The 25,545-nt window shown below is 45.1% G+C and overlaps 1 protein-coding gene across 1 annotated transcript; it reads right to left on the reverse strand.

Moving 5' to 3' along the window:
* Positions 1–3,920: 3,920 nt before the first annotated feature.
* Positions 3,921–25,336, reverse strand: PROK2 (prokineticin 2). Its single transcript, XM_056528293.1, has 3 exons — positions 24,966–25,336; positions 18,665–18,790; positions 3,921–6,526 (listed from the first exon to the last, which is right to left on the reverse strand). Exons 1-3 carry the CDS (start codon positions 25,044–25,046, stop codon positions 6,401–6,403), a joined length of 333 nt encoding a protein of 110 aa, XP_056384268.1. The 5' UTR covers positions 25,047–25,336; the 3' UTR covers positions 3,921–6,400.
* Between the last annotated feature and the right edge of the window lie 209 nt (positions 25,337–25,545).

Here is a 25,545-nt window from a genome sequence, read left to right on the forward strand (position 1 = left end):
GTAGTCCGCTGCAGGCATCCTCCATTGTATGCATTTTTATGCTGGGGATCGCCCCTAGCAACGGACTACAAGGGCAGAATCTGCTCCCCCAGTATAAATGCACAACTGCATTTGAGGTTGAGCACCTCCAGCCATTTGAGACCACGTTTTTTGTTGTTGTTTGAAAATTTATACTTGGAGGTGTGTAAACTCCATGGGGGAGATTTATCAAAACCTGTGCAGAGGAAGAGTGGTGTAGTTGCCCATAGCAACCAATCAGATTGCTTCTTTCATTTTCCACAGGCCTCTTTAGAGGCCTGTGGAAAATGAAAGAAGCAATCTGATTGGTTGCTTTGGGCAACTGCACCACTCTTCCTCTGCACAGGTTTTGATAAATCTCCCCCCATATGTTAATGCGCCTTGAACATTTTCCAGGCAGCATTAAGGTTGCACCTGTGAGGCCATGCATCTATATCAGCCAACTTGGGTGGGGCTTGTAGCCTGTCTCTCCCTCCTCCCTTTGTATGTGTGCTCAGTCACACTGGAGGGAACTAAGAGCAGGCTGCATGTCGGCCTAATGCTGCTATAATTGCCCACTGGCCCCTGGTTTTTGCTTATTATGCACAGGTAGGTTAGCGTTAGGTCTCGCGCCATTTGAGAAACCTTGGCGTTGGTGTGCAGGCTCTGGTGTGTCCTTCATATAAGGATATACTGGCGAATGTCTCAATTTTAACATCAGTGTTGAGGGATAGCTAATGTCATTGTATAAATCTACCACAGTAGTGCACCTAAATTTCTGTATTGTATTATACCTTTTTCTCGCATGGGAGGGGAGTGAATTCCAGGCTTGACTATATCCTTGTTTCCCATCACCTTCTCCCTCTCACTCCTGTCCGGTACCATTGATCCGATGATCCATTCAGACCATGCACTGGTCTCCTGCACGCTCCAACTCCCTACACTTCCCCGGAAAGAATTCACTTGGCGTCTCAATGAGACGCTACTGTTGGATCCCCTCTGTCTGGCTGATCTTAAAACAGCTATTGTCACCTTCTCGTCCACACATGCCTCTGACTCCACGCTGCTGCAGACCCAGTGGGAGGCGCATAAATGTGTCCCACAGGGGATTCTGACCCAACATGGAGCTAGACGCAAGACGGAGGCCTCTCATAAACTTTCTGCCCTTACGAAACGCGACATAGGCGGACGCTCTCTGAGGATAACCTCTGGGACCTCCTCAGAGTGCAGAAGGAGATTCAGTTCCTTATTGATATAAAATATAATAGATTTTGCCAGTTATGCTCAGCCTCCCATTATGAATTGGACAACAAAGCCGATTGGATGTTGGTGCGGGCTTTAAGAGGTAAACGGGCCGTTCTCTTTGTCTCATCGATCAAAGATGCCTCAGGCTGCTTGGAACATCTTACTGATAATATCCTTAGTGCCTTCCACTCGTACTACTCAGGCCTCTACGATCTTGCGGGAGAGGGAGGAGTTACTCTTTGCATGCTATTCTCTTCTATCTGCAGCATGCAGCCCTGCCCCCCTTATCAGCCTCCACTCTCGAGGAATTTGAGCACCCCTTTACAGCGGAGAAACTGGACTTAGCTATTTCCCCCTCTCCCTCTGGTAAATCCCCGGGACCCGATGGCTATACTGGCCGATTCTATAAAACACTCCAAGTAGACCTTTCCCTTTTCCTTCTAGCCGCTTTTAACGCCATCTCCCCCACTTCCTTTAATCCTTTCTGACTGCATTTATTTAGGTGATCCCTAAGGAAGGTAAGGACCCCAACCTTTGCTTAAGCTACTGTCCCATTTCTCTCCTTAATGTGGAAACCAAGCTTTATGCAAAACTGATTGCAATGCGACTCGCCCCTCTCCTGGAGTCCCTGATCCACCTAGATCAAGTGGGCTTTGTCCTTTCTTGGGAGGCCCGTGATAATACTCTGAAAACATTCTCAGTTATTCATTATGCCCAAGTGTCTAAGCTCCCTTGTATGGTCTTGTTACTTGACGCCAAAAAGGCATTCGATCGTGTGAGCTGGGACTTCACAAGGGGTGTTTTGGAGTGTTTGGGTCTTGGCCCCCCTCGCCCTCCATCGTATCTTTGCTCTGTACCATAAAGGGTTCCCTCTCCGCTTCCCTACCCATCGGCAATGGCACTCAGCAGGGCTGCCCCCTCTTCCCCCCTGCTCTATGTCTTGGTTATGGATCACCTGCTGCAGGCTATTCGCCATAACGAAGACATCAGAGGCATAGCATGAGCAACTATAAAATAATTTTCTCTAAAAGTGTTGCGATGAATGTTTCCCTAGACTCTGCCCTGTCCCATAGGCTTCACGGGCTTTTTCCCTTCTCCTGGAATCCCTCCTCCTTCCACTACCTGGGGTTCCTTATTCCTAGGGTCTTTACCCATCTGAGCTGTCCCCTTTCCCTCTCACCTCTCTCCCGTGGATCCGCCTTTCTTACTGGATGGTGGGTTCCAAGATCACACTCCTGTTCATTTCCAAGGTCCTACTATACTGCTGCCATTGGGCCTCTTAACCCCCCTGATGGGAAACTCAGACTTTGCCCCGGGCCCTCTCCAGGAGGCTCTCTCTGTCCCGCTGGCCTTCCCCTTCCCATAGCTCGGGTCCTCCAGTCCTCCTCTTTGAAAACCTTATCGGATATTCTAGGATCTGTCATGCCCTCTTCCTTGCATATATTTCAGTACCTCCAACTGCTGCATTTCTATGACACATGGCGGGTCTTGGGTGAATTGCATAGAGAGGTTTCTGCTTTCGAAAATCTTTGTCTGAGTACTGATAGGTCAACCCATATGATATCCCTACTGTACACTATGCTTCGTAGCCGCGACTCACATGCCCTGTTATCCTACCAGCAGGGTTGGGTTAGGGAACTTGCCTTCACCCCCAGCACTGAGACTGGAGACCTCATTCATGCTTTGTCATAAAGCTTCCAGAGCAGTAGCTCTGCAGGAAACAAATTATAAATTGCCCGCTAGGTGGTACAGGGTCCTGTTGTAGTGCCATATTTTGTGTTTTGCCTTGGAATGTGTTACATGACTCAGCACTTTCCAGTGCTGGACTAAGACAGCTCCATTGGCTGACACGTGCACACCCGACCCCTAACATTGGTTCCTGGGGGGGCTGGAGCAAGAAGATGTCTCCTGCTGTGATAGCCGAAGCCCTGCGGCTGTAATGTAATTGATTCCCTGCTATGGGGACCATGTGCTCGCAGGGGGGGGGGGGGGGGGGATCTGTATGAGATGCCAGCTGCTGCTCAGCTTATAACACCCACAGGTGCACGCATAGCGGGGAATGAATGTAATGTCAGCCGCAGTGCTGAGATCCCTCTGTGGGTGCACGGTCCTCATAGTGGGGAATCAATTACATTACAGCCGCAAACCGAATAACATTGCAGCCGCAGTGTTTCGGCTATCACAGCAGGAGACACCCTCTTGCTGTGGTAACCGAACTCACACTGAAGTGAACAGTGTTTGAAACAGCATATTTGTGGTCACGTGACATGTGCACACCCCCAGCCCCCCCAGGAACCAATGGTAGGGGATTGGTGTGCGCATGTCAGCCAATGGAGCTGTCTTAGTCCAGCACTGGAAAGTGCTGAGTCATGTAACACATTCCACAGCAAAACACAAAATATGATACACCGGCCTTGCTCCATCGTTTCTACCCCTCCATTCCGGACGTTTGCTGGAGGTGTGGCTGAGATAAGGGGACACTTACTCATGTATGATTATCCTGCCCCTTGTTAGCTACCTATTGGTCCTCCGTAAGCAGGTCTTACAGTTTATTACTGTATGTTTTTATAGCACCATCATGCTCCACGGTGTAGTGCAGAGAGGATGAATCTTCTTACATGAGTTATTAATAAAAATAGATTTGCCAAACATTAAACCAAGATGGAGACATAAGAATCTTCAAGAAACGATGTTGTTATTCTGATACAGAATTATTACACCGCAGTATACATCCAGAGGGTACAAAGACAAAATACAGAGCAGAATATGGTGGATTTCTGTAGGTTTATACATATATTTACCAATGTAAAATAATTATTGTATTCATAAATTATAATATGTGATCTACAATGAAATAAAATATCCATTCTATTTACATATAAATACTATGTCACAATCATTGATATCATAATTGTTACATCTACTCAGTCAAGAAATGTGCAACATTATACATTTCTGGCACCAGAGAGGATGTAAATATAAGATGACCTAATAAATAAAAGATAATGGATGGAGAAACTGATGCAAACTTCATTCTGTTAATCCAGTGTTTCCCAACCAGGGTGCCTCCAGTGGTGCAAAACTACAACTCACAGCATGCTGGGGGTTGTAGTTTTTCAACAGCTGAAGGCACCTTGGTAGGGAAAGACTGTTATAATCTAAAGGGTGAGGATGGGGGGGATACACAGATGTCTACTATCATAGGGTCATAACTTTTCAGTAAACCATAGTTCTCAAGAGCTGGAAATATAGGAGCTTTTTAAATGGATTGTCTACTTTTTTTTCCAGGAAACAGCACCACTCCATAGGTAATGCCTAGTACTGAAGTTTATTCCCATTTAAGTAAATAAAGTTGACATGCATTACCAGACACGGTCCATCGACAAGGGTGGTAATGTTTCTGGGAAAAAAGCAGACCATTTTCTTCTAATTCCAGACAACACCCTTAAATTGATCATGAAAGGGACATGCTTCTGTTTTTTTTTTTTTATTGCAAATGGATCGGTACTTTAGGGGTCAAGTCAAAAGCTTGACTGTTCCATTGGTCTGACAATTTGTCAGATAGATCCACAATCTAATAAAATTACTTTTGATATGTTATAAATAACACTTGAATGAACATAATCATTCTTTTGGCAGAGTTTGGAATTTGAATTTCCGCAGAGGAATATTCCATTTCTGCAGTGTGCAGTTGGAAAGAGAGAAGCAACCTGCTGCTAGAAAAATCTGGCAGCGGCTTGTGTCCCAGCATGACAAAGTATCAGGCATGATGAAGTCACCTACTCAAACATCTGCCATCAAGGCACGTATGGGCCACAATACAAAGATGGTCTGATCATTGTCATGTGTATGGGCAGGTTAAGTAACAGGCCATATTGATAAATAACTCTATATCAGATTTAACCATAAATCTCTAGTACCAAAGGAATTTTGCTTCTCAATATAGCCCTATATTTCTGGTAATTATGTAAGATCCAAGGTTTAACCAATTTCCAGTATGCATTTTGGTGCATATTACCTGCTAAAATGCATTCCAGAAGCTCAAGCAATGCACACCCATTGTTTTCGGTAGCAGTAGACATTGCAACTCACACTGCAAATTGCAGCACTTTTTTTTTTATTTTTTGTGTGCATGCGTTTTAAACACACCAGAATAAGTGACATGGCACATTTTTTTGGGGGGTGGTAATGTGCGTCAGAGATAAAGGGTGCCGATTGGCTCCATTGCTAGCTATTAAAAATGTTGTGCAAATTATCAAAGTAGGGAGCAGAAAACTGAGGCTATCCTTGAAATTTCTGCTAGGTATTGCAAGATGTATTTTTCCACTGTGGAAAAATACAGTGTAAGGGTAGAGGGTCACACACGGTGCATCCGCAGTGTATTTCACGCTGCACACGTGCCGCGGGCAGTCACAGAGTGACCTCAGAGAGAGCTCCCAGCTGCAGCCAGGTAGCTCTTTATGTCCATTCGTGACTTCCAGCAGGAAGTCCGCCGCTACAAACAGACACACAGAGCTACCCAGCCACAGCTGGGAGCTCACTCTGCAGACATTCTGTGACTGCCAGCGCCGGCCGCATCCGCAGTGTGAAATACGCTGCGAATGTGCTGCGTGTGACCCTACCCTTACTGAATGAACATATGGAAGAGAGTTTTCGAAACCTGTGCTTCTTTTATTTTTTACAGGCCTTTTAAAAAATTAAATAAGTAATCTGATTGGTTGTTATGGGCAACTGTTCCACTTTTCCTCTGCACAGGTTTTGATAAATATCCCCAAACAGTTCTTATTAGGACATATAGGGCCTGTAGGAGTGTGGTCACCTAAACAGGAATCTTCCATCATTAGTGCTAGAGAACCACTGGCATCTACTGAAAAGAATGATGCCCATTGAGTTCACTGGATGCAGAGTTGGGGAAGTACTGCCATGATACCCATAGAAACCAATTAGGCTTCACTCTATTTTCCAGTACAAGTTACAACTTAACTTCTGGGCTTTCGATGAGCTGTCATAAGCAGCCGGGGCAGCTTCTCTTTATGGCAGTTGTCACACATGGGGATCACTTTCAACAGAAAAAAAAGTTTGCAAAACAATTTTTTGGCACCAGGAATTCATTCTTTCACAATCACGGTTCTTCATCATTAACATTTGCTGGAACCTTCTAAAAATAAATATCGTTGCTCTTTAGGAATGGCAAACACTTATAGGTGGTGTCATCCAGTTTTGTGCAGGTCAGGTTTGGCAGACATGGGCAAGTATGATGCATCCTTTTTCCAAAAAATGGAGTCTGTGGAAATAACAGAGAAAAAGATTTTATGAATGTATTTATAATAATATGCAAGAAAATGGTTGCACTACCCATCATATTGGCCAATATAAAGATACAATCCTAAAAGTTTTTTTTTTTTTTTACCACCCTTTAAAGGAGCAGTCCAGTGGTGAACCCAGTGGTGAACAACTTATCCCCTATCCTAAGGAAGCGGCGGCCGACACGCCCCTTCAATACAACTCTATGGCAGAGCCGAAGCGCTGCCTTCGGCAATCTCTGGCTCTGCCATAGCAATGTATTGAGGGGGCGTGTCGGCCGCCGCTTCATGCGGAGGTCGACACCCGCTATCTGGCCGGAGAGCCTGGCCCCCGTACAGAGAGATCGCAGGGGGCCCCAGCGGTCGGACCCCCAGCGATCTCAAACTTATCGCCTATCCTTAGGATAGGGGATAAGTTTTCCACCACTGGACTACCCCTTTAACTGACTTTTACAGTTAAGGTACATGCATTCAAATGTAATGTGGTCTTCAAGTAATAGTATCAAACAGTCCCCTATAGTAGTGCAAAAAAAAAAAAAAAAGTAGTGCTCACTCTTACTATATCAATTCTTGATCAGCACTAGCTTTAGAACTGACAGAATATCAACTGCCACAGTGTCCTTACAAAAGTGTCTGCACATATCATAGTGTCTAAGGCTTCACACTTTTTTTTTTTTGCAAAACTACAACTCCCAGCATGTCCAGACAGCCCTTGGCTGTCCAGGCATGCTGGGGGTTGTAGTTTTGCAACATCTGGAGGTCCACAGTTTGGGAGATCACTGGTCTATTAGTATGCTCAAAGAAGGTTGAATGAGAATTATGGGAGAAACCTCCCTAAACATAGTTAATGCTGTCTGTCATTGACTATCTGTGTCACTGGTGTGGTAAGGGGTGTGATGCAGAGCAGATGGAATTACCCTAGGGGCAGATGGCATTAACCCCTTGTATTTGTGATGCCAGGGCATGGTTTATCCTCAATACCACCCGAAGGTATACCGCTGGATCCTGGGCTAGGCACGGGGGCAATAATGACTCCGACACCAGGTTATAGACAACGGTAGCTTTACTGAGTGACAGATGGTAAAGTCTATACAGTGTAGCCGGGCCCACGGAGTTGACCAGTGACTACAGAGACCTTAAGGGCTTGCTGGGACTTGCAGAGGTTTTGGACAATTTAGTGCAGGCCACCTGACTTGACAATAGATGACAGTGACTGACTTTACATGACTGGAAACAGACTAAGCTGTGACTGTTACGCCGAGCGCTCCGGGTCCCCGCTCCTCCCCGGAACGCTCGCAGCGTTTACCTTGTCGCAGCGTCCCGGTCAGACCCGCTGACTGGGAGTGCTGCACTAGTGTCCCTGGCGGGGATGCGACCCGCGATGCGGGATGCGCCCGCTCCCGGTTCGCATCCCAGCCTTCTTACCCGACCTGTTCCCCGTTTGTTCACTCCCGGCGCGCGTGGCCCGCTCCCTAGGGCACGCGCGTGCCGGCTCTCTGCGATTTAAAGGGCCAGTGCGCCGCTGATTGGCGCCTGGCCCAATTAGTACTTTCACCTGTGCCTTAGCCTTTATTACCTCACTTCCCCTTCCGAGCATCGCCGGATCTTGTTGTCATTGTGCCAGTGAAAGCGTTTCTTGTATGTCCCAAGCCAGTGTTCCAGACCTTCTGCCGTTGCCCCTGACTACGATCCTTGCTGCCTGCCCTGGCCTTCTGCTACGTCTGACCTTGCTCTTGCCTAATCCCTTGTACCGCGCCTATCTCAGCCGTCAGTCGGGGTTGACTCGCTATCGGGTGGAACGACCTGGGGGTTACCTGCCGCAGCAAGTCCATCCCGCTTTGCGGCGGGCTCTGGTGAAAACCAGTAACCCCTTAGACTCCATTCCCCTGGTACGGCCCACGTCATCACCCCACTGACACAGAGGATCCACCACCAGTATCCTCACAGTACCCGGATCCTGACAGTGACTTTAGCTTACTAGTAGTCTTGTTACAACAAACCCAGAAATTATGTACGAATGGAAGCACACCAAAAATTATTCAATTAATGCAAAATATAACAGTCTTTATTAGGAGCACATAATTGACATAGCAAAAAAACACAACACAATAATGACAGACACAAGGGAAACATGTTTAAAACCACTTAAAAAGGCCCATGTCGGGCCACACCACACAGATGAGACATGGTATATGTCTCATCCAGACCAGGGCTAAAGAATGAGGTTTTCTGATTATTTCTGTATATATTATATCACATGATAATTACTGGTGTTTTATATATATGGAGTGGTATGGGTATTTTGATTTTTTATTATTATTAGTGATATGGGTAATTTGCTTCATTATTATTATTAATTTGATTATGTTATTATTAAGTAAGATACTTTTTTGAGTGATGTTATTTTATGAATTATGATAATGATGACCACATCTGATTTATTATTATGATTCACATGTCATGTATATTGGGATATTGTCACGATGCCGGCTGGCGGGTAGTGGATCCTCTGTGCCAGAGAGGGATTGGCGTGGACCGTGCTAGTGGACCGGTTCTAAGTCACTACTGGTTTTCACCAGAGCCCGCCGCAAAGCGGGATGGTCTTGCTGCGGCGGTAGTGACCAGGTCGTATCCACTAGCAACGGCTCAACCTCTCTGGCTGCTGAAGATAGGCGCGGTACAAGGGAGTAGACAGAAGCAAGGTCGGACGTAGCAGAAGGTCGGGGCAGGCAGCAAGGATCGTAGTCAGGGGCAACGGCAGGAGGTCTGGAACACAGGCTAGGAACATACAAGGAACGCTTTCACTGGCACAATGGCAACAAGATCCGGCAGGGAAGTGCAGGGGAAGTGAGGTGATATAGGGAAGTGCACAGGTGAAGACACTAATTGGAATCACTGCGCCAATCAGCGGCGCAGTGGCCCTTTAAATCGCAAAGACCCGGCGCGCGCGCGCCCTAGGGAGCGGGGCCGCGCGCGCCGGGACAGGACCGAGGGAGAGCGAGTCAGGTACGGGAGCCGGGGTGCGCATCGCGAGCGGGCGCTACCCGCATCGCGAATCGCATCCCGGCTGTAAGCAGAATCGCAGCGCCCCGGGTCAGTGGATCTGACCGGAGCGCTGCAGCGGAGAGAGTGTAGCGAGCGCTCCGGGGAGGAGCGGGGACCCGGAGTGCTCGGCGTAACAGTACCCCCCCCCTTGGGTCTCCCCCTCTTTTTAGGGCCTGAGAACCTGAGGAGCAGACTTTTATCTAGGATGTTGTCCTCAGGTTCCCAGGATCTCTCTTCAGGACCACAACCCTCCCAGTCCACTAGAAAAAAAGTTTTCCCTCTGACCTTTTTAGAGGCTAAGATCTCTTTGACAGAGAAGATGTCCGAGGAGCCGGAAACAGGAGTGGGAGGAACAGATTTGGGAGAAAAACGGTTGAGGATGAGTGGTTTAAGAAGAGAGACGTGAAAGGCATTAGGGATACGAAGAGAAGGAGGAAGAAGAAGTTTGTAAGAGACAGGATTAATTTGACACAAAATTTTGAAAGGACCAAGATAGCGTGGTCCCAACTTGTAGCTAGGGACACGGAAGCGGACATATTTAGCGGAGAGCCATACCTTGTCTCCAGGGGAAAAAACGGGAGGAGCTCTTCTTTTCTTATCCGCGAACCTCTTCATGCGTGATGAAGCCTGTAGGAGAGAATTTTGGGTCTCTCTCCATATATTGGAAAGGTCACGAGAAATTTCATCCACAGCGGGCAGACCAGAGGGCAAGGGGGTAGGGAGGGGGGGAAGAGGGTGACGGCCGTACACCACGAAAAATGGGGATTTGGAGGAAGATTCAGAGACTCTGAAGTTATACGAGAATTCGGCCCATGGAAGGAGATCTGCCCAGTCATCCTGGCGGGAGGAAACAAAATGTCGCAAATAATCACCCAAGACTTGGTTAATTCTTTCTACTTGTCCATTGGACTGGGGATGATATGCAGAAGAAAAATTTAATTTAATCTTGAGTTGTTTACAGAGAGCCCTCCAGAATTTAGACACGAATTGGATGCCTCTATCCGAGACGATCTGCGTAGGCAATCCGTGAAGACGAAAAATGTGTACAAAAAATTGTTTAGCCAACTGAGGCGCTGAAGGAAGACCAGGAAGAGGGATGAAATGTGCCATTTTGGAGAATCGATCAACGACCACCCAAATAACAGTGTTGCCACGGGAAGGGGGTAAATCAGTAATAAAATCCATACCAATCAGAGACCAAGGCTGTTCGGGGACAGGCAGGGGATGAAGAAAACCAGCGGGCTTCTGGCGAGGAGTCTTATCCCGGGCACAGATAGTGCAGGCTCGCACAAAGTCCACAACATCCGTCTCCAGAGTCGGCCACCAATAGAAGCGGGAGATGAGTTGCACAGATTTCTTGATGCCCACATGACCAGCGAGATGGGAGGAGTGACCCCATTTGAGGATTCCGAGGCGTTGGCGTGGAGAAACAAAGGTCTTTCCTGGAGGAGTTTGCCTGATGGAGGCTGGAGAAGTGGAGATCAGGCAGTCAGGTGGAATGATGTGTTGCGGAGAGAGTTCAACTTCTGAGGCATCCGAGGAACGAGAGAGAGCATCGGCCCTAATGTTCTTATCGGCAGGACGAAAGTGAATCTCAAAATTAAATCGGGCAAAGAACAGAGACCACCGGGCCTGGCGAGGATTCAGCCGTTGGGCAGACTGGAGGTAGGAGAGGTTCTTGTGGTCGGTGTAAATAATAACTGGAAATCTTGATCCCTCCAGCAGATGCCTCCATTCCTCAAGTGCTAATTTAATGGCTAGAAGCTCTCGATCCCCGATGGAGTAGTTCCTCTCCGCCGGAGAGAAGGTCCTAGAAAAAAAACCACAAGTGACAGCATGCCCGGAAGAATTTTTTTGTAAAAGAACAGCTCCAGCTCCCACTGAGGAGGCATCAACCTCCAATAGGAAGGGTTTGGAAGGGTCAGGTCTGGAGAGCACGGGAGCCGAAGAAAAGGCAGACTTGAGTCGTTTAAAGGCGTCTTCCGCTTGAGGAGGCCACGACTTGGGATCGGCATTTTTTTTGGTTAAAGCCACGATAGGAGCCACAACGGTAGAAAAATGTGGAATAAATTGCCTGTAATAATTGGCGAACCCCAAAAAGCGTTGGATAGCACGGAGTCCGGAGGGGCGTGGCCAATCTAAGACGGCAGAGAGTTTGTCTGGATCCATTTGTAGTCCCTGGCCAGAGACCAAATATCCTAGAAAAGGAAGAGATTGGCATTCAAACAGACATTTCTCAATTTTGGCATAGAGTTGATTGTCACGAAGTCTCTGAAGAACCATACGGACATGCTGGCGGTGTTCTTCTAGATTGGCAGAGAAAATTAGGATATCGTCCAGATATACAACAACACAGGAGTATAGCAGATCACGAAAAATTTCATTGACAAAGTCTTGGAAGACAGCAGGGGCGTTGCACAGGCCAAAGGGCATGACCAGATACTCAAAGTGTCCATCTCTGGTGTTAAACGCCGTTTTCCACTCATCCCCCTCTCTGATGCAGATGAGGTTATAGGCGCCTCTTAAGTCCAATTTAGTAAAGATGTGGGCACCTTGGAGGCGATCAAAGAGTTCAGAGATGAGGGGTAGGGGGTAGCGGTTCTTAACCGTGATTTTATTAAGACCGCGGTAGTCAATGCAAGGACGTAGGGAGCCATCTTTTTTGGACACAAAGAAAAATCCAGCTCCGGCAGGAGAGGAGGATTTACGGATAAAGCCCTTTTTTAAATTTTCCTGGACATACTCAGACATGGCAAGAGTCTCTGGGGCAGAGAGAGGATAAATTCTGCCCCGGGGTGGAGTAGTACCCGGGAGGAGGTCGATAGGGCAATCATAAGGCCTGTGAGGAGGTAGAGTCTCAGCTTGTTTTTTGCAGAAAACATCCGCGAAGTCCATATAGGCCTTAGGGAGACCGGTTACTGAGGGAACCACAGAGTCACGGCAAGGGTTACTGGGAACCGGTCTTAGACAGTCCTTGGAACAAGAGGGCCCCCAACTCTTGATCTCCCCAGTGGACCAATCCAGGGTTGGGGAATGGAGTTGAAGCCAGGGAAGTCCAAGGAGAATTTCCGAGGTGCAATTGGGGAGGACCAAAAGTTCAATCCTCTCGTGATGAGATCCGATGCTCATTAGAAGGGGCTCCGTGCGGAAGCGTATGGTACAGTCCAATCTTTCATTGTTTACACAATTGATGTAAAGGGGTCTGGCGAGACTGGTCACTGGGATGTTGAACCTGTTGACGAGAGAGGCCAAAATAAAATTTCCTGCAGATCCAGAGTCCAAGAAGGCCACGGTAGAGAAGGAGAAGGCAGAGGCAGACATCCGCACAGGCACAGTAAGACGTGGAGAAGCAGAGTAGACATCAAGGACTGTCTCACCTTTGTGCGGAGTCAGCGTACGTCTTTCCAGGCGGGGAGGACGGATAGGACAATCCCTCAGGAAGTGTTCGGTACTAGCACAGTACAGGCAGAGGTTCTCCATGCGGCGTCGTGTCCTCTCTTGAGGTGTCAGGCGAGACCGGTCGACCTGCATAGCCTCCACGGCGGGAGGCACAGGAACAGATTGCAGGGGACCAGAGGAGAGAGGAGCCGAGGAGAAGAAACGCCTCGTGCGAACAGAGTCCATATCTTGGCGGAGCTCCTGACGCCTTTCGGAAAAACGCATGTCAATGCGAGTGGCTAGGTGAATAAGTTCATGTAGATTAGCAGGAATTTCTCGTGCGGCCAGAACATCTTTAATGTTGCTGGATAGGCCTTTTTTAAAGGTCGCGCAGAGGGCCTCATTATTCCAGGACAATTCTGAAGCAAGAGTACGGAATTGTACGGCATACTCGCCAACGGAAGAATTACCCTGGACCAGGTTCAACAGGGCAGTCTCAGCAGAAGAGGCTCGGGCAGGTTCCTCAAAGACACTTCGGATTTCCGAGAAGAAGGAGTGTACAGAGGCAGTGACGGGGTCATTGCGGTCCCAGAGCGGTGTGGCCCATGACAGGGCTTTTCCGGACAGAAGGCTGACTACGAAAGCCACCTTAGACCTTTCAGTGGGAAACAGGTCCGACATCATCTCCAGATGCAGGGAACATTGGGAAAGAAAGCCACGGCAAAACTTAGAGTCCCCATCAAATTTATCCGGCAAGGATAGGCGTAGCCCAGGAGCGGCCACTCGCTGCGGAGGAGGTGCAGGAGCTGGCGGAGGAGATGACTGCTGAAGCTGTGGTAGTAACTGTTGTAGCATAACGGTCAGTTGAGACAGCTGTTGGCCTTGTTGCGCTATCTGTTGTGACTGCTGGGTGACCACCGTGGTGAGGTCAGCGACAACTGGCAGAGGAACTTCAGCGGGATCCATGGCCGGATCTACTGTCACGATGCCGGCTGGCGGGTAGTGGATCCTCTGTGCCAGAGAGGGATTGGCGTGGACCGTGCTAGTGGACCGGTTCTAAGTCACTACTGGTTTTCACCAGAGCCCGCCGCAAAGCGGGATGGTCTTGCTGCGGCGGTAGTGACCAGGTCGTATCCACTAGCAACGGCTCAACCTCTCTGGCTGCTGAAGATAGGCGCGGTACAAGGGAGTAGACAGAAGCAAGGTCGGACGTAGCAGAAGGTCGGGGCAGGCAGCAAGGATCGTAGTCAGGGGCAACGGCAGGAGGTCTGGAACACAGGCTAGGAACATACAAGGAACGCTTTCACTGGCACAATGGCAACAAGATCCGGCAGGGAAGTGCAGGGGAAGTGAGGTGATATAGGGAAGTGCACAGGTGAAGACACTAATTGGAATCACTGCGCCAATCAGCGGCGCAGTGGCCCTTTAAATCGCAAAGACCCGGCGCGCGCGCGCCCTAGGGAGCGGGGCCGCGCGCGCCGGGACAGGACCGAGGGAGAGCGAGTCAGGTACGGGAGCCGGGGTGCGCATCGCGAGCGGGCGCTACCCGCATCGCGAATCGCATCCCGGCTGTAAGCAGAATCGCAGCGCCCCGGGTCAGTGGATCTGACCGGAGCGCTGCAGCGGAGAGAGTGTAGCGAGCGCTCCGGGGAGGAGCGGGGACCCGGAGCGCTCGGCGTAACAGATATACTAATCATGTAGCCTAATCTATTAGGCTATTAGGTTTTTGAAGAGAAATTTGGTATATATGTATATTGGTATATATGTATATTATACCTCAGTGACTATATTTACTATTAACTATGAATTGTTTTGTCATATTGTTTGGGTTTCATTATATAATCATGTAGGTTTGGTATATTCGATATCACTTTACTAGACTATGTGTTATGTCATTTCATTGTATTATGTTTTAGTAATCATGAATACTGGGTTATATGAATTAACTCATGCCAATCATACCTGTGGGTCTATTGTTATAGTTTTGCTTACTAATTATGTACATTAATTATGCATATCATGCCATGCTAGTTGGGTCATTTTATCTTATTAATATAACTATTATAACCATTGCCCCTATGCCACACTACCTATCTATACATGGTGTTCTGCTGTTATCTTTCCCCTTTTCATGATGGAGAATATAGGAGGTTCCATAGGGTCATGTGACCGTGGGTCCGGAGGCGTGGTTATCTTTGGATACTTACTATGGTTCATTGATTGCGCTGCCGTATCGGCCTTAACTGGCATGCCAGTTTCCTTGGTGACCGCGCCTCTGTTGTTCTCACGTGACCGCTTATCACGCGGTCACATGATTCTAAGATGTCATCACTTCCGCCGATGCGGATGGAGGTGGCGCCACCCTGACGCCATCTTGGTGGCGTCTGAGGACGCCGATCAATATATGGACGCCATGTTGCTGGAGACTTTGTATGGTTATTATTAATGATGTCACATGATGTGGTCACGCCCCTGGGTGTCAGCTGATACAACAAGATGGCGTCCGCGTCGTGGTCTCCGTTGTCACACCTGTAAGGTATTTTCTATATTTTCTGTTATTTATTTTGTGTATATAAGACACATTGTTAGTTTATATCTCCACACTCCTGAGGAAGTCACTCAGTGACGGAACGCGTGGAGGTTCTTCGGACCGGGGCGTATGAGTGATATTTGCTCCCACCTTGTGCAGGCCTTGCCTCCTATCTGACCTTATCTAGGCATCCTTTGCTGGTATCTCTAGTTCATTTGTTTACATTTATTGACTGCTTGGCAATTTATTTCTAGAGATTCCTTGTCATCTCTGATGTTCTTTGTGACACCTCTGTATATAGGTTCATTTTGCGTATTTTGCATATGTCACTTTATTGTGTGCTTGTGTGATATAGGTCAGACGGGGACATAGTGTACTGCAATCATTTTATTTGTGGTAGGAGAGTCATATTTCTTTAGCCCTTGTCCGGATGAGACATATACCATGTCTCATCTGTGTGGTGTGGCCCGACATGGGCCTTTTTAAGTGGTTTTAAACATATTTCCCTTGTGTCTGTCATTATTGTGTTGTGTTTTTTTGCAATGTCAATTATGTGCTCCTAATAAAGACTGTTATATTTTGCATTAATTGAATAATTTTTGGTGTGCTTCCATTCGTACATTATTTCTGGGTTTGTTGCAGTGTTGGCTTCATATAATGTTGGTTAAGCACCCAGGTTCATATATATCTCTTTAGCTGAGCCCCCCTCCCTTTCTTTCTTCAATACTAGTAGTCTTGTAACTTGTGGCTGCAGACTTGAGGCTCCTATGACTCCAGACAGACTCTTAGTTCCTGAGTCTGCTGAGGTGCAGTCGAGCCTAAGAGAGAAGAGACTCCTCACAGGGCTTTCATGGGGGAGACTCTGTAGGGGTCCCATTGGTCACCCTTAAGTCACATGGTCACTGATACCTCCTGGGTAACAATCACATGACAACTCACATGACAACGGGTGATCACAAGTTAACCTTTCTTAAAGATACAACATTCTTATATACATGACATAGGGGATAATATACAATTGCAGTAGAACAGATGCGGGGGGGGGGGGGGGGGGGGCAGGGGACACTGCAGGGAGGCTGCCTGATGTGTCAGCAAGGGTACCGGGTAACAACTCCTGTACTGGGCCACCACACTGGCATCTCCCTCCCATATGAATAACATGGGCAATATTAGCTGCCAACTGACGTAAATATTAAAGGCAAGGACAGGAAAAATGATACGGTGCAAAACCCTTGTATGTCACCGCCCTAAATGATGCTGGTTACTCAACATAACATCTACTTCATCATCCATAAAAAAGGAGGGCGCTGACACAAGTGGCTTTCCAGCTTTTGGGAAACTACAACTCCTAGCATACCCTGACAAATACATCCTGGGAGCTGTAGTTTTATATCAGCTGATATAAAGCATATACAGTCACTACATGTATGCGTCCTATTTGTTATTAGGATAGAATTAGATGGTCGCATGTGTACAAGGCACGACGTAATGCTGGAATCACATAAGGTCAGCCTGGATAGATGGGCTATTATGGCATATAGAGATGGAAATCTGAGGTGATTATCAAGCAAAAGTTGAGCTAAGGTCTGCCTAGTTATACATTGGTATAGACGCTACTTCTAAAATACTGCACATTTGCATTCAGGGTACTTAGAAAGCTGGATGGTAACTTTGGTGATGCTTTAGTGGTGCCAATATGGATTTTTTTTTATATATCAGATATAACTTGTAAAGAGGTAGGAGAATGTTCACATGGCATTACATTCTGGAAACAGCGGGTGCTGACAGAACATGCTGGCACTAGGACCGCTCGAAAATACACCATCTCCATAGATGGTGCCGTGTGAATGAGGCCTATTAGGTAAACAGAGAAAAAACTTGTTTTATTTGAAATCTAAATGCTTTGTAGGGAAAAATGGGGGAGATTTATCAAAACCTGTAGAAAGGAAAAGTGCTGCAGTTGCCTATAGAAAATAGTCAGATTGCTTCTTTCATTTTTAAAGAGGCCTCTGAAAGAAGCACCATTCTTCGTCTGCACAGGTTTGGATAGAGTAGCCTGTCGAGCAGCATATAGAGTCCCTGCTTTAGGTACTATGGGGGAGATTTATTAAAACCTGTGTAGAGGAAAAGTTGCCCAGTTGCCCATAGCAACCAATTAAATCGCTTCTTTCATTTTTCAGAGGCCTTTTTTTTTTTTTTAAAAGAAAAGAATTTCCTCTGTAGTATTCAGCAGCTAATAAGTACTGGAAGGATTAAGATTTTTTTAAAAGAAGTAATTTACAAATCTGTTTAACTTTCTGGCACCAGTTGATTTAAAAAAAAATTAAATAAAAGAAAAAGTTTTCCACCGGAGTACCCCTTTAAGATTTTTAATAGAAGTAGCTTACAAACCTAACTTTCTGGAGCCAGATGATCTGAAAAAAAGTTGTTTTTTACCGGAATACCCCTTTAACAAAAAGCCATACTCTTAGCATTATGGGATTTTGGAAAACTGCCCCTGAGCCTAAAAGTGTTAAAAAAAAGAGTTAGAAAATGTCAAGCCCTGCTTTGGCATTTTATATTTCCCTATTGAGACCCAGATGAGTGCAGCTTTTTTGGCTTTCAAAAAATGCCACTTGGTAAGTATCGATTTTTTTGGGGTGTTTCTAGACATAAACGTCAAAGTGTAGTCCCAGACGAAAAAGTGTTTTACCATTAAGGGCATGTCCTACAGTTATGGCAGCCAATGGATTTCCATTGATATCATGTTGTAATTGGCCACTACACGGGAGCTTGATATGTGCACGGCACGCAGCTGCCACAACATGTGAGCACAACATAAAAACTGTCTGAATAATATGAAAAACCATAGGAAATCATGGCTATATGATGACCTTTTTGACAATTTTGGCCATTTTTTCAGACATTTTCTGCTCTTGGACTGTTTTTTTCCAGCCATTTACAGCCGAGGAAATGGCCTAAAATACAGTGTGTAACCATAGCTAAGACAATATTCACATTTTATTCTAGACCTGTGGTAAGACCTAGACTTGGAGCCATAGTTTGCTTAACATGTTGTTCTCCAGTTGCTCATATACACTGCAAATAATGTCAATTTGTTGGGTGTTTCGATCCTCAATTATGTGGAATTAGGGGCAGTGACAATTAATTCTGAGCGAGCACTTACTTTATGACTTAATGGATGACAGTCATCTCCTTCATTGCCAAGAGGAGTGCACATCCGTAAGCTTCTTATCCAGAGGCTGACAGCGCAGCACATCCCTCCTCCACACTGGTGATCCCTTTCACAAGCCTGAAAAATAAAAATAACATAAAAAATCATGTAACAAAAGCAGAGAGGCACAATAGCAAACTCCAAAGGAATGCCATTAAGTGTAGTCCTTGTAATGCTGAAAAATATATAGTACATAGAAAAATACATTTTCAGGAGGTCACAAGGAGTTTACCAAACAATGTAAATGTAGAATCTGTTGCTTACAATATTTCTATTCAGCTATTCATATTTTTGTACACAAATTAAAGAGAAATTCCATATAATACGTAGTGTAGCAGAGCTGTGTTTGGCTCCTGTCACAGGGCCATAATAAAACTGCATTTTAGGGTCTGTATTATGGCCGTAATTCTCAGAAATTAACCAGGTGTACTGAACTAGAACCTTTAACCTTTGTGCCTAAATGAAAAGGTGAATTTTTGTGGGTTCTTGGGTTGTTAGGAAACGCCATGAATTTCATGCAGTTTGTACAAGCAAATTTTCTATGATCACGGTGATCACAAGGCCGTAATGGGGGCTAAGGTTCTTAAGGCTAAGACCGACTTCTTTGAATGTGAAACTTGTACAGGCCCCCATCCTCAATCCTTTAACGAACACGTGAGAGGGAAATGGTAAGAAAATAAAGCATGGGATGGGGGTAAACAAGCTATGGGCTCTGTTATTCTGCAATGGTGATGTACACTGGCACCAACCAGTATGGGGCTCCACTTAAGTTTTTCATTTGATGGCCCCTATGCCCTGTGTATAACAATGACTAGATAACACCAGTATGGCCACATACTGTGTCAGATATTCAGTGAAGTAGTCCCTGATTCCTGGAACGGTGCTGGAAGATGTTTATGTTATCACTATGCTGACACCACTGCTCATCATTGGCAGCACAATGGAGAATAGCTGCACGGTGGTGCCACTGTGGAGATGCTATGTGGTCCTATTAGGTAGACATTGTGCTGGGGTGTTATTAAAGGAGAACTCCAGCAAAAGCAATCTTATCCCTTATCCACGAGATAGGGGATAAGTAGCTGATCGCAGGAGGGTCAGAGCGCTGATGATTCCTGAGTGCTGGAGCATGTGCCGCCTGCAGCACGCGCTCCTCATTACAATAGGCTACTTATCCCCTATCTTATGGATAGGAGAAGTTTATTTTTGCCAGATTTCTCCTTTAATTCCTTCCCCCTGATTATTTGTAATCAGCTCAGAATAAAAAATCTGTATAGGATTACAAAATCATGTTTTTTCTTAAAAACAGTGCCACAGGTTATATGGTATTGCAGCTTAGGCCCATTTTTTGTTAATAAAACTCTACAATACCAGACACAACCTATGGTCAGGGGTGGTGCTGTTTATTAAAGTAAGTCGTCAGGTACAACACCTTCAAATGGAGTTTGTCAGCTCTATATCATGCTCGGAGTTCAAGTATCATAGAGGCAGTGCTGAGCTACAGAATGCATTTCTCCCCCCTCCTCACCACTCCATACATGTTTCGGACACAAAAGTGTCAAGGAAGTTTGCCAAGCTGAAGCATGCATGCCTGCTTCCACCCCTCCCTGCCTTCACTGCTTGATGTACAGGGCTTAGTGCTGGAAGCCAAGCCCTTTACATCAATCATGGAGGGCAGAGAGGGGTGCATTCTGCAGCCATCAGCTCAGAGACAGGTTTCATTTCTTTTATCTTCCTTTCAACTATCTGTCCATGACTGTAGCACTGAGCATGATATAGAGCTGTAAGATATAGGATTATCTTCAAGTTATAAATATGGTTGGTGTTGTAGATGGGGCTAGGTTTAGGCACATGCAATTATATCTATTATTGTGGCTTCCAAAAACGAAATAAGACCTCATTATAAAGCTTGGGACATCCAGTAATATTAAACTACACGCATTTTGTAATTGCACAGTTTGTGTAATCTAAATAATGAGAGTGGCTTACTCAAAATATCTAAAGTGGATTTCCAGGAAACCAATGAAGTCTATAACAAAACCCATGAATATTCAGGGAACACTTGATCCCATCTGTGCAATGTTTCTTCTCTGCATTGCACAAAGTAGTAACAGAATGGCCACTGAGCTAACACCATCATAATAATTCAATAATAAGGAATTGATGTTAACCCTTTTTATTACTGCCATAATATTAGAATTTGTCCTGAATATGTAAGATATCCCTTCAAATAAAAGTTCTCCTCCTGTAAAATTATTCAGCAGTGCCTCCCTCATTTTTAGGAATCAAAGGAATGGAGAAAATCTTAGTTGGGACTTAAAGTAATAACCTATTACTAGCAACAACCCCATGGCTTGTGGAGGTCCGGCCGCTGGTTGATTGAGAAGGAGGAAGAGGAAACTGGCAAATGTTATAGTGATAACGGCAAACGAAGCTCGCCCTTTGTGGGCGTACTCCTACTATCTCTACACAGGTCAAAAACACTTCATGTCAATAATTACACAGTTCAGCTAGTGTTGCCAGTAATTTTAAAAAAAGGAAAACTTGAAATATCACCAGCAATGGCATCAGAGTGGTCCCCCTAATTTCCCTGTTATTGAGGACAATATCAGTTGTGAGCTATGCAGAGTAGATACATGTATGAGGGAATAGAAGGCACCCCCACAGTGCTACTGTAATGCTAAATTGGATGCACAGGGGGTATGTCTTACTCTTGCTGTGAAGGACTTGTAGTGAAGGATTAGCTCTGCAGCAAACCTCTCATTCTTAGGATTGGTGGGGATTCCACATGTTAGACCAGCACTGTTCATAAAGTGATGACATGTCCATTTTATCGGTGTTGTTATTTTAAGAAGGGAATCCTATAGGCTCCTAATTTAGGGAAAAGGTGCCCAGTTTACCCTCTGTATAGTCCAGCTCGGACTGCAGTCTCTACTCTACTTCAGATTTCTGTCTTTTAGGTTCTGCAGAGAGTCAGAATACAGAAGACCATTACTGTGAAACTGACAGGCTGTTCACTCGCACTTAGCCCAATATATTTGGTTATAGTGTGGATAAACAGGAGTAAAATGAGGTATCACTTACAGAAATTGGTAAGCCATTTAGAAGTTATGGCCCTCCATGTCTGTATTACTAAATGTCTTTAGTGCGCAATAAAGGTGAGGAGCCAGTTTGCCGGAATTCCTGCCTCCTTAAAAAGGCACTCCATTGCTAGACATCTTATTCCCTATCCAAAGGATAAGGGATAAAATGTCTGATGGCGGGGATCCGCCCGCTGGGACCCCTCGCGATCATGGTGCATGCACCCTACATTCTGAACATTATGTTGAGGACGCTAGGTTCGGGCGGCTGTGGTCGAGACTTCACTCTATGCCCCCTCGTGACGTCACATCACGCCCCCTGTTCAGAATGTCGGGAGCGTGCATGGTGATAGCGGGGGGACCCAGCAGACGGACCCCGCCATCAGACATCTTAACCTCTATCCTTGGATAGGGGATAAGATGTCTAGCAATGGAGTACCCCTTTAATATACCAGGCAATGCACATCCTTCATATGAATATTAATTTTTCTTGACTCTCTGGTGTATCTAGTGATGTAAGAGCCTGCGGCCACATGAGCACTCTGCTATTGTAGCAGAGCACAGGCACCGGTTTCTCGATACACCAATAAAGGCAGCGCCTGTGTTCTGCTACAATAGAAGAGCGCTCATGTGGACGCAAGCTCTCATGGCACTAGGACTTGAGAGTCAAGAAAAATGTATATTCATATGAAGGACGTGCATTGCGTGGCATAAGGAGGGGGCAGGGAAGCTTGGCAAGCTGGCTCCTCGCCTCCATTGCGCACTGAAGACATTTAGCAATATAGCAATTGAGGATCATAAATTATACCTCGTTTTAATCCTGTTCACCCCCACAATACCCAAGTGTATTGGGTTTAGTGCAGGTGAAGAGCCTGTCAGTTTCCCTTTAATATAATGGCTTTTAAAAGTTGTCACCCACCATCCATAACCATGAATCAAATAACTTGAAAACTGCTTAAAGGGGTTATCCAGGAAAAACTTTTTTTTATATATATATATCAACTGGCTCCAGAAAGTTAAACAGATTTGTAAATTACTTCTATCAAAAAATCTTAATCCTTTCAGTACTTATGAGCTTCTGAAGTTATGGTTGTTCTTTTCTGTCTAACTGCTCTCTGATGACACGTGTCTCGGGAACCGCCCAGTTTAAAAGCAAATCCCCATATCAAACCTCTTCTAAACTGGGCATTTCCCGAGACACATGTCATCAGAGAGCACTTAGACAGAAAAGAACAACCTTAACTTCATATATAAAAAAAAAAAGTTTTTCCTGGAATACCCCTTCAATAAAAGACCTCAAAGGTTCACACATAGTCATTTGGTCAGTATTTGTAACACATTTTGAAGTTAATTTTGGTCAGAAGTTTTACCAAAACTAGAATTTGCACTGACACAAAGAAAAACTATAAAATAAATATTTGCACTATTTTATGTGTTTTGAACCCACACCCGGTTTTGGTAAAATTCCAAACAAATTTAGACCCACATACTGACCAAAATACTGTGTTTACAGCCAGCCACATAGGGCAGAAATTCTGATAGTCTAAGTGTAGCACCCATCTGAAATCTAAGCAAGAACATGTATAAAAAAAAAAAAAAGTCTTAAAAAAGTAAATGATCTTATATCGACATTTTATTTGAGGCTCTGGGATTCTCTGTCCTTACAGGTCAGTCCTGTATATTTTATTACAATAAATGATAATCCATAATCTATCAGGTCCCATTAATGCCAGATTAAAAGAGTTTCTCTAGTTTATTATAGCTAGCTCAGAATATTCCTGGGTTTTATTACATTAGATACTTTTAGTGAATGCACCAGAATGTGTTAATATTACTTCTGCCATCTCCGTAATTGCTATATGTTCGAAGTAACATTGTGTTCTTTGACCAAAATTATTCAAAATCCAGGGCTAAGATGACAGACACTGCATCTAACATCTGGTTTTATTTTTATACAGTCAAAAATATTCACATTTAGTAAATAATATAAATATGAACTATACAGTGATGGGGCAGTAACCCTTAAAATCTCATCCTTTCTGCCATTGTTAACCAATCTCATTGTTTTAGACCACCATGACTCTTGGATGTCAGGTCAGGAGGTTGCTCTTTCGTTACTCGCTTTGTTTTTATTTATATTTTTAGATATTGTGCAGCTCAATAAATCTTTGCTGCTTAGCTCCCAGACCTTATAATTGATCATAATTGGTTTTTAAAACCCTCCCAGAGAATTTATTGGCCCTTCAATTGTGGAAGTCAAATGGAGCAGGGTGCTACTAATATCTACACTGATGTCATAGAAAATCCCAGCCAGCTGATGGTTGTTTATACAGAAAATGGTCAATCCAAGGAGTGATAACCCTTTAGACTAAAAGGGGGTTGACACACAAATCTTATCAGATATGAGATCTCATGAGTGAAATATATACCCAAATATGAATCAAGCAGTAGGTGACCAAGCCAAGATGGAAATATAAGAAACCTCCATACTAACCTTCACACCCAGTAAACCAGCTATGCATTTTCATGTGTGCCCCTCAACTGGTGGCTTATGAAAAACTGGTACCTGGGTCAAAACCACATACCTGGCCCCCGGCTCCTGGGTAAAGATCATTTAACAGGTAGCAGACAATAAGTTTACAAGTAGGAACATAATGGTATGTAGTGGAATTTCAGTATATGGTAGAGTAAGAGCTATAGAGAAGCTAAATAACATTACATGCTTTGATCAATGTAGTTTGCACATGTATCCATGCCAGATATCCAGAGACCACAAACATTACAAAGGAACGGTAATAGAAACCAACTAGTGTCTCTTTTAGTTCATGATGTTTGTAGGACTATTAGTTAAGATAGGATTCCTAGTTTGAAAAGCATGTTACTGTTTACTCATGCAGTCAGTAGCTTCTAAGCTTATGTAGTACAAGCCTTAGCTTACCGCCACTTGTAGTTCTTTAAATAAAGAATCAAAGTTCAAACAATGACAGATCACTTGTTCTTTATACCAAAAGTAAAGCTTTGTTACTTTAGAAGCAACACATAGATCTATAGGGTACACAAAAAATTGGAAAGACCCAAAAATATGACCCTCAACAGGAAAAAAAACAGGACATACTATATGGTCAATAGAAGTTCTAACAGACTTAATGTCACATAATAATACTAATAATACTTACCCCAGTGATGACTGCAGCTTCTCCAAGCTTTAGGAGCAGGAAAGCACCAAAAAAGAATAGTAGTAACTGTATGTTTCTCATATTATAAGCAGATTGGAGATAAGGTTGATATTTATCCAAGCTAAACTCCTTGGGGGATATCAAGGAGACCCAAGAAAGTCAACTGAAGAAACAATGTTGAGTAGATGATGGGTCTGAGGAGAAGACCTGCTGGGGATGCCTTTTCAGGAGCTGAAGAAAGTGTGTTGTGGCTTGGTCACTTGCTCCAGTTTCTTGAGCTGTTATAAAGCTCCGCTTGCCATTCAAACCAACCTCCATGACTCAGAGAGAGCAAGATAAAGCTCAGCACAACGGTGTAATAGGTGCCAATCACAGAGTAGGAGACAGGCAGCAAGCTCCGCACCCACACCCACCAGCCTCAGCTCCTCTCTTCATTGGTTTAGGAGAAGCAGCAGAAGTCACAGTTCTGAGAAGCTCAGTTTACAAGGTTATTTCTTTTCTCATCCTTTTTCAGCTGAAGTGGTGATGTGAAAGAAAAAACAAAATCACACGCATGAGGAAATACTCTAGAGGTGGTACT

The sequence above is a fragment of the Hyla sarda genome, chromosome 6 (assembly GCF_029499605.1).
Source record: "Hyla sarda isolate aHylSar1 chromosome 6, aHylSar1.hap1, whole genome shotgun sequence".
Taxonomy (NCBI): Eukaryota; Metazoa; Chordata; class Amphibia; order Anura; family Hylidae; genus Hyla; species Hyla sarda.